This window comes from Rhinolophus hipposideros (assembly GCF_964194185.1).
Source record: "Rhinolophus hipposideros genome assembly, chromosome: 20".
Classification (NCBI taxonomy): Eukaryota; Metazoa; Chordata; class Mammalia; order Chiroptera; family Rhinolophidae; genus Rhinolophus; species Rhinolophus hipposideros.
Window position 1 is genome coordinate 23,754,817 of NC_138066.1, and position 10,307 is coordinate 23,765,123.

At 35.0% G+C, this 10,307-nt stretch overlaps 1 protein-coding gene across 18 annotated transcripts in view; it reads left to right on the plus strand.

The window, feature by feature from the left end:
- The window catches only part of BCAS3 (BCAS3 microtubule associated cell migration factor), a 568,714-nt gene that overhangs the window by 185,693 nt on the left and 372,714 nt on the right, over positions 1-10,307 (plus strand). Inside the window, exon 15 of one of the 18 annotated variants that reach the window (XM_081029007.1) lies at positions 2,592-2,856. The exons of the other annotated variants lie outside the window; for them this stretch is intronic. Within the exon in view, the coding sequence (XP_080885133.1) occupies positions 2,592-2,856 (265 nt within the window). The remainder of the gene's footprint in view (positions 1-2,591; positions 2,857-10,307) is intronic. 18 annotated transcript variants of the gene reach the window in all.

Consider the following 10,307-nt stretch of genomic DNA (forward strand, 5'->3'; position numbering starts at 1 on the left):
TGTTTGTTTTCTATTGCTTCGGGTATTAACACATTTTTTGTCCTGTTCCTTCTCTTTCTCTTGCTTTTCTGTAAATCAGTTCAGTTGAAAATTATCATAGGCAAAGTACAGAGGTAAAACACTGGTGGAATGACTGTTTATTCGTAATTCTAGAATTCCTGAGATTTAAATTTGTCAGCTATCAGGAGATTCTTTACTTAATTGTTAATGTGCCATTTGTCACAGTAATTGAAATGGACAGCATGTGGTTGAAATTTGGTTTATCCATGTATTGGTCATTTTTGTCTAGCATTAGTCCACCAATAAAGTAGCTTGTCTTGATATAAGACTAAAATTTCTTTTTTATTTCAAAGGTTCCAAGCTTTTTTAGAGACTTATACTTTGATAAATCCTTGTAGCTTTTTTTTTTTTTTTTAAAGATTTTATTGGGGAAGGGGAACAGGACTTTATTGGGGAACAGTGTGTACTTCCAGGACTTTTTTCCAAGTCAAGTTGTTGTCCTTTCAATCTTAGTTGTGGAGGGTGCCGTTCAGCTTCAAGTTGTCCATTTCAGTCTTAGTTGTGGAGGACGCAGCTCAGCTCCAGGTCCATTTGCCGTCGCCAGCCGCAGGGGGCGCAGCCCACCATCCCCTGGGGGACTTGAGGGGATGGCAACCTTGTGGTTGAGAGCCCACTGGCCCACGTGGGAATCGAACCAGCAGCCTTTGGAGTTAGGAGCACGGAGCTCTAACCGCCTGAGCCACCAGGCTGGCCCCGTAGCTTTTGTTTGTGGAATATTTCTGGACTACTAATCAAGATTTTAATCTGAGTTTCGGCTTATTGGATGATCTAATATATTGGAAAGTTGGCTTCTCTGACTGCTTAAGGAATTTTGCTTAGCTCATGTTGTTATAATGATAGCTAATATATTCATATTCATATACATGTGTACACACATACGTACATTTTTCATGTTAAATCCCCCTCACAAATGCGTTATCTTTATTCTACTGTATTTTCACATTGTCTGGATCCTTTTTTTTTGAGCACTGTTTGACGAATGTTTTATGTGATAGAAAATTATTTTAGTTTACCATTTGGTGAATGGGGAAAATCTGTGACTTGCCTTCCTTTTAGAGGCTTTGCTTAAAATGGTTAAAACAATATTGGATTTTACGTAGCTCCTTTTTAAGTATAAAAGTAAATGGGGACATTTTGATCAAGTTATCACCATTAGACTGATACCAAGATAAAAATTGTAAAGTCAATGTGCTAATTTGAAAATATTGGAACTTCTGTATTCAGTGCCTGTCTCGTGTCATACACATTAGGGACAGACTTTTCCTAGATCCAGCCTGTGGTCAACCACTTGTTTTGTAAATAAAGTTTTTTAAAACAGAGCTGCATTCATTATTTACATATTTTCTGTGGCTACTTTGACACTAGAACAGAGTTGAATATAATAGTTGCAACAGGCAATAGAGACGCTGTGATCTGCAATGTTTGCCAATCACTGCAGATATTATACATGAGCATTTTTTGTTTCTTTTGTCATTAGACTTTTTTAATTGAATAACTTTGGCATATAACATTGTGTAAATTTAAAGTATACAGCATGCTACTTTGACACGTTTATATATTGTAATACGATCAGTTGTAGCCATTTCTATTACATTACATAATTATAGTAGTACAATATTACTATCTATCTTCATTATATTGTGCATTTAAACTCTATGGCTTATTTATTACTTGTTACAAGTTTATACCCTTAAACACTATCAATCTTATCTCTCCCTATCCCCCCAACCTCCTAGTAAGCATCATTTTACTCTGTTTTTTTACAGGTTTTATTTTTTTTTATTTTTTAGATTCTGCATATAAATGATATCGTATAGTTCTTGTCTTTCTCTGACTTATCTCTATTAGCATCATATGCTCGAGGTCCTTCCATGTTGTCGCAAATGGCAAGATAGCTTTTTTTCTGAAGGCTGAATTATATTCCATTATATTCCATATATATTATACATAAGACAGTTATTTCACTTTTATATATTATATTTTCACAAATGTCTTCTGTGTCTTTTTCTCATGTTCTACTGTCAGCCCAAGAATGATTTCTTATTCGCCATTTTGTTCCTAGTACTCATTAGCGTGGTACCGAATGAATATTTGTTGAGTGAATGATGGTGTAATTACCTCACCCACACTGTATAATGTATATTTTTATTTCAACTATTCTGTGCTTTCTAGAAGGCAAATTCATTTAGAGAAATAAACCTCACACATCTTTTCTTATAGCCCTCCAGGGTGAAACTGCGTAGGTCCTGTTTTCTGACTTGGCAATCTATGCAACAAGGGGATAGAATTTCCTGCTGTAAATCTTATCAAATCCCTGATACAGAGTTTTGATCAATATTCATCATGAAACTCATCTGTACAATTTATATATTTTGTACAATATATATATTTATTTATGACCTTTGATTTTCGGTAAATTTGCTAATGAGGCAAGCATTCCCTATTCACATTTGGTGATAGATGTGTAATGCTCTGAGATAAATGCAAATAGTTTTCATCATTTCTGTTTTTTTCTCATATCTCATTTCTAGGTACAAGACATCTGTTTCAGCCATGACTGTCGCTGGGTAGTGGTCAGTACACTCCGAGGGACTTCCCATGTTTTCCCAATCAACCCTTATGGTGGCCAACCTTGTGTTCGAACACATATGTCACCACGAGTCGTGAATCGTATGAGCCGCTTCCAGAAAAGTGCTGGGCTGGAAGAGATTGAACAAGAACTAACATCTAAGCAAGGAGGACGCTGTAGCCCTGTTCCAGGTCTATCAAGCAGCCCTTCTGGGTCACCTCTGCATGGTAAACTTCATTTTCTCTTTCTCCAGTGAACCCTACAGTCCTTCCCTTTATCCTTAAGTTTAGAGATCTGGGATAAAATAAATCCATTTTTTTCTAATCTGTTCAGGCAAAGAGACAAGATCTTAGGCTCAGTTTGGACAGTCTTAATTTATTAAATAATTTAACAAATTGAAATCATTATAGTAATGGTGATCTTTATCATGCTACTTTAACTCCCTAACTCTTTCAGCATATACGGGATACTAGGTAGCATATTTACAGAGGGTGCCAAAAAAATGTATACACATTTTAAGAAAGGAAAACTGTATTAAAATTGTAGTACTCAATATATACCAATAACAAAAGATAAATACAAGTCACCTTTGACTTCTGCAATTACATAGAGGTGCTCAAAGTAGTTACCATCAGCGTCCAGACACTTCTGATTACGGCAAACTATTGCTTGAGCAACTATTGACCAAAATGTCCACTTGTATACATTTTTTTTTTGAATGTATGAATGAACCCTGGTATATGGAATATGAAGTTCGAGACTATTTTCATAAATTTAGAGATTGAACTCATATCTGTAGATCATTTCCAGAAAATTCCATTTTTAACCAGAATCAACACTCTGTAGCTCATTAAGAAATATTCATTGTTGGAGAATCATGGTCACGAGTTATGTGACCATGTGTATGTTAGAGCAGCATTTGCATTTTATTTGAAAATACATCTCTGTGGGATTTCTCCCAACATATTGTAGGAAAAACAACAACAAAAATAATGTATCTTAGAGGAAATAGTTGTGTAACTATCATCCCAGCCAGTAAATGAAACACTAGCAGAATTCCTCCTTTGTGCTCCTTTTCCATAAAAGTAAACCATGACTTTGACTTTTATGGTAGTTATTTTCTTTTTTAAAATAGTTTTCTCCTAAGGAAGTATCCTTAAATACTGTTGTTCAGTTTTATATAAATGGAATTACAGAGCATGTATATTTTGGAATATTAAGTTTCTTTAAAATATGTTTGTGAGATTAATCCATCTTGTTCTATGTAGGTTTACTTCATTTATTTCCATTGCTCCTAAAGATTCCATTGTATAATTATACTTCTGCTTATTTATTTATCCTTTCTACTACTATCGATGTGTATCTTGGTAGTTTCCAGTGTGGGTTATTATGTATAGTGATACAATGAAAATTTCTGTATTTGTTTCTTGGTGTAAATGTGTATTCATTTAGAAGTGGAAATGCTAGGTTACAATGTATGTATATCTTGGCCTTGGTAGATAATACTAGAGTGGTTTTACCATTTCATTCTCACTAGACTGACAGAAAATATTTGTTTATATTAGATGACACTTTTTCTAGTGCCCTGCAGATTCTACTTGACAGATAACCAATTTAGGTTTTTAAGAATAGGGAATTTTATATAGAGAGATTATTATTACTACAGAAAACAATATTTAGTTGATCTGAAATTCATATAATATAAAATCAACCATTTAAATGTTAACAATTCAGTGGCATTTAGTATATTCACAGTACAGTGAAATCACCACTTCTCCCTAGTTCCAAAACATTTTCTTTACCCCAGAAGAAAACCACATATTCTATAAGCAGTTACTCCTTACTTCTCTCTCTCCAAGCTCCTAGCAACCACCAACCTGCTTTCCATCTCGGTAGATTTTCCTGTTCTGGATATTTCACATAACTGCAATCATACAATATACGACCTTTTTGTTTCTGGCATCTTTCCCTTAGTGTAATGTTTTTGAGTTACAACCACATTGTACTATGTATCAGTACTTCATTCCTTTTTATGGCTGAATAATATTCCATTGTATGTATATACCATACTTTTTTATTCATCCATTGATACACATTTGGCGTTTCCACCTTTTAGCTATTGGAAATAGTGCTATGAACATGTGAGTGCAAGTATTTGTTTCTTTGCAATTCTTTTGGCTATATACCTATCTTTATTTGTTTTAGCTTCTGCTTGAACATATATTCTTTTGTAATACCTAATCAATTCTAGATAAGTATTTTCTGTAGGAAGTTTTAAGATAGACTGAAAAAATATAGGTAAATGAAATTGTGGGGAGAAATTGTATAACTCAAAAAAAAAATTTGGCCCTCTGTTTTCCCCTTAGATGATATTTTATGCTTTGGTCCTATTATTTGTAGAAGAGCAGTTGTTATTCATGTATATTGAACTTGAATAGTGACCCATGACCTTCAAGTTTGAAAATCATTTAGAATCAGTATTAGGAGAAAACAGTCATTTAATGAAGTATTTAGAATGTTTGTTTTTAAAGTTTAGAAAGCTGTTAGATATTCACATTTTCAGACATCTGCAAGAAATTTTACTTAATTACTTACATTTGTAAGTATAAATATTTTGTCATATAATTAGGTGATAGTATAGGTTCTTTGAGGACCTTTAACTTTGTGTTGAATATTTTCCTTTACTTAAATTTTTCCGAACACTTTATGGGGAGAGATTCAGTGTGCATATGGGAAGCTAGGTTGACCAGAGAATGAAATGTATTAGAAAAATTAGGAAGGATTTACAATACAGTCCTTATATTTATACAGCTTCAGAGAGTATTCTTTTGAGCTTCTCTTTTCTTCTTTCCTTATTAAGCTTTATACATACCAGATTCTGTGCTAGGCTTTGGGCATAATGTGCACCAAAAATTGCTACCTCTGTCCTGTGTATCTTCTAGTCCAAGGGAAAAGACAGATATTAAATGACTGTGAAAAAATACCTTTCAGTATGTTTTTGCTGTAGTGTGCAAAATGCAAATCAGTTAAGGATTTGTCATGTGTAAAAAAAAAAAAAAAAACCAAATAGTTGAACAGTAATACTTGAATTTCTGAGTAAAAATATACTCTTTTCTCTCAGCTTTATTGCTCTCACAGCACTCTTCATGTTTTTACATAAAGCAAACAGAAGACATCTCAGAGAGGAGATTATAGACAACACTACTGCTGCACTTATTCCCTTTTGAAAGCAAGGCATTTCAGATGGCATTTTCCTCCCTATAACACATATTAAAATTTTATTATGTTGGAATTTCACCCCATTACTCTGTGTAGTTTTTCTCATTTTTAAAGCACCGAAGTTAGAGTGATGGTCATTTTTCTTCATGTTCTTTTTGTATCTCACATGTCAAAACAAAATGGGCATTGTTGTTGGTTAGTTCTAAAAATGATGTATTTACAGTTTGTGTGGATAAACAGTCTTGATGCTGGTCAAAAACAATGTAAACTTTGAACAGGGAGGGATTCGTCTTGAAAATGAATCATGCTTCGTGGTATTACCGTTGTTTGTGTTCTTTTTAGCAAAGTAAAGGAAACTGTTAAATAACAGTTGATATAGGGATATTTCCTTTTTACTCTCTGGAGTCAGTCCAGTGTAGGTTAGGATTATTTTATCTACTTGCCATTTTTTTTTTTAACTTAACAGAGGATGTTTATTTATTTGAAATATATTCTCTCTAAATATCTCTTTCATTTCTGATCTTGTTGCCTGGACATTAGACTATGTGAGGGATTCTTAACTTAAGACCCATGGGCATGGATAGGAAAAAATAACATCTTTATGTTTACTATCCTCTAACCAAAATTAAGTGTTGCCATTCATTATGAATATAGACAACACACAGCAGTCACATTCCTAGTAGTTGTGATAATTGTCACCAATAAAAACGCAGATGTTTTCATATCACATGGTATATGAGATATATATCTTGAACTGTTTTGAATCACTGAAATACATTTTGAAATAATGTTCATGTTCGCCATAGCTTTGAAAGTATATATTATGTAATAATATTCTTGATTTTAATATTTATTACATATATTACTATAGCAGAATGTAATTTTTAAATATATTGATAAACTATACTTCAATATAGTTGGCTTCCTTTGTAACTCTATGTCTTTTATTTCATGCTCTATTAGCTTTATTCAGAGAGAGAGTCTACAGGCTTTCCTGGGCTGTCCAAGCAGTCCCTGGCCCCAGAATGATTAAGAACCCCATATCATCATTTCTTACCTCATCTGTTTCTGTGACATGGCCCAACCTTTTTTTTTTTTTTTTTTTAAACAATCACAAGTATTTCCTTTGTTAACCGTAAATATGATCTTTCACTTTTCTGCTTGAAGTCTCACTATACTTTTAGAATATTAGAGAAGGTCCTACCTTATTTCCAGCTTCTTGTCCCACCGCACCTAGATTTCTGTACCTTTCCCTGACTATGCCACATGTATTCATTTCTTTGCGTCTTTCCTATTTGTCTACTCTTCTCGGCTTGAAATAATTGTTACCCCTTGAATACCTTCTAAAACCCTACTTCATGTGATCTAGCTGAAAATACCATCTGTCTCGTAAGCCTTTCCTAAGCATCTCTTGATGTGTCATTTGTGTCAGCTGTGGTATTGATACTGTGAATGCACGTTGGTTATATTGTAATGTGGGACTTGTTAGTGGACATGCCTGTCTTTCCATTAGGATGACTTCCATGAAGACAGGGTCTTTCCCTGTCTGTATTTGTATCTTTGTACCTTGTATAGTATTTGGTAAAATGGAGACTCTAAGGCTTTGAGCCAAGTTTCCAAACATCTTTAGAAGTTTTTCTAATAAAACAATTTAGATAGAAATCATACTTGTCAGAATGAAGAGCTTTTCATTCATGGTAACATTGCTGTTCTTTATAAGATCTATAAAATATATTCACTTATTCAATAACTATTAGTGTTTACTATGTCCAGGCACTGTTTCTGAGCTCTAAGAATACAGCAGTGAACAAGAAGAAAACATCCCTGTTCCCGTAGAGCTGACCTTCTAGTGGAGTGATATGAACAATAAACAGGACAAATTGATAGATGATAGGTAGGTAGGTAGGTAGGTAGGTAGGTAGGTAGATAGATAGATAGATGGATAGATTTATGTGCTATGGAGGATGGAAGGGGAATAGGGAATGCCTGGAGAGGATTGCAATTTGAAATTAGTATGTTTCCTGCAGACCTTACTGAGAAGATATTGGAACAAAGATCTGATGGAAGTATGGGAGAAAGTCATGCAGGTATCTGGGTTACATGTTCCAGGCAGAAGGAACAGCTTGTGTTGAGTCCCTGAGCTGAGAATGTGGTTGGAGTGTTCAAGGAAAGGGAGGGAGGCCAATATGTCCAAAGCATAGGAGTGAGTAGAAGTACCGAGTAGAAGATGAAGTCAGGGAGGAAATGCGGCCTGATCATGTCAGTCTTTGACTTGAAATCAGAGTGAGATAGAGAAGCTGTGGAGTTTTAAGAATAAGAGTGACCTGGTAAGCCTCGCTTTGGCAGGATCAGAATGGAGATATATAATAATGCCCCGTCTGTAGGTTGACATGGGTTGAAGCCTACTGATACCTGTTTGGAGAGTATTGCAAAAATCCAAGTGAGAGAAGACAGGGCTTACTTACACTGAGTTGTTTACAGTGGAGATTCTGAGGAGTAATTGGATTCTTGATATATTTTGATGAGGGGCATCACGATTTCTGGTCTATTTTATGTCAAGTAGGAGAGAAGAGAAGAGGCAGAATGAGGAGTATGGCTTTTGGTTTGCACAACTGGAAGGATGGGGTTGCTGTCAAGTGAGATGAGAAACACAGGGTTAAAGCAGGTTTGAGGATAGGGACAGGATCAGGAATTTGGGACATGTTTCATTTACTTTCTATCATTGACAGCCTAGTGATGTTAAATAGGTAGTTGGTTTTATGAGACTGGAGTTTAATGGAAAGGACTAGCCTGAGGATAGATGTTTGGAAGGCATAGACAAAGCCAAAAGCTGAATGAGATCACCTAGTGAGGGAGTGAGTACTAAAAAACAAGAACATGAAGATGTCCGGGGACCGAGCCCTGGGGCCCTCCTACATGAAGTAGCCAGTGACATAGAAGGAAAACCACTGGTGAGAAATCCTAGAGGCCGAATGAAGAAATTTTTTTTCTGAGAAAAGAGTGATTAATGTATTTAATTCTGCTGATATGTCAATTAAGGTAAGGACTGAGAAAAAGAAATAATACCATCCAATTTAATAATGAACAAGACAGGTGACTTTGATAAGAGCAGTTTTCGTAAGCTGTAAGGGCCTGATAGGAGTAGATTTTAGTAAGAATGGGAAGAGAGACGTTGGAGGCTAGTATTGACTATTTCAAGGAGCATTGATATAAAGGGGAGCAGAAAAATGGGGAATAATTAGAGGGGAAAACATTGCTTATGTTTTCTCATGGAGATAGGAAATGAGGATGGTTGCAGGTATAGGGAGCTTTAAGGATAAAAGCAAAGGTCGGAAAATGGTCTTCTAGGGGCATGTAGGTAAACTTTGGCTGAATGAAGACACCATGTCTCCCACTGGTATTATGCCGCTAGCAAATTTAATTACAAGCCTTTGCTTTCCAACTTCAACACCTTGTCCTACACCTGAATTGCTTTCCATTAATTTCTTCAGGTAAGCATTGAAAGTGTCTTTCAAGCTCAGCTCAGCTCAGATGCACTTTCTCCCTCTTAACATGTCAAACTTCATGTATTTGCTTCTTCTGTATGCTCTTTATCAGTATTTGTTGCTCTCTACTTTCTAGCTATTATTTTTGATGCTCTCCGTTATTAAGGTATAACTTGGGGAAGCAGTGGGAGGACCTAAAGTCAGACTCCCTGGGGTGGAATCTATCCTCCATGACTCCCTAACTCTGTAATCTTAGACAAATTACTTAACCTACCTGTGCCTTAATTTTCTTTCTTTAAAATGGGGGACATGATATTACCTACCTTAGAGAATTACTGTGAGGATCAAAGCACTTTGAGTAGTGTTTGGCGCATCTCAACTACTCAGTAGAAGATTAGCTGCTATGATGAGTATCATTATTAATACTGTTTATTATTGAGGACATATATAGGATTGAGTCATTTTTCATATTTTTTATACAGTGTCTCTTACCCAGAAAACAGAATAAATGAATAATTTACTGAATAATGATGGACTCAAATAAAATTGTGACCTTATTGTATGTAGGCTTTTGTAGTATTTTGGACTCAGTATTGATAAGTTGACCTGACATTGTTTCTGAAATTATGGGCGATACCAGCACAAAACTGAGAAATGAAGGTAGTTTAATTTTTTTTCTTTTTCATCTGTTTTTGCTCACTTAAAGCCATACATCAGAAAATATAAATTAATTAATTCACCTATTTGATAAATTAATCCACCTATTCTTGAGCCTTTGCATTTCTTTATTTTGCAAATTAGTTTTCCAATTTAGATTCCAGAATAAGGCATTGATTCTGTGATAGGGCTTTTAAGGAATTTGTTTTTTCCTGTTATTTCTATTGAGCTAACAGAGGGATTTTGGATACTCTAGAGTTCCTGGAAGTGTCTCCTTTCCCATTAACTTATTGGTCCTCAGGGAGGAGTCATCTTTG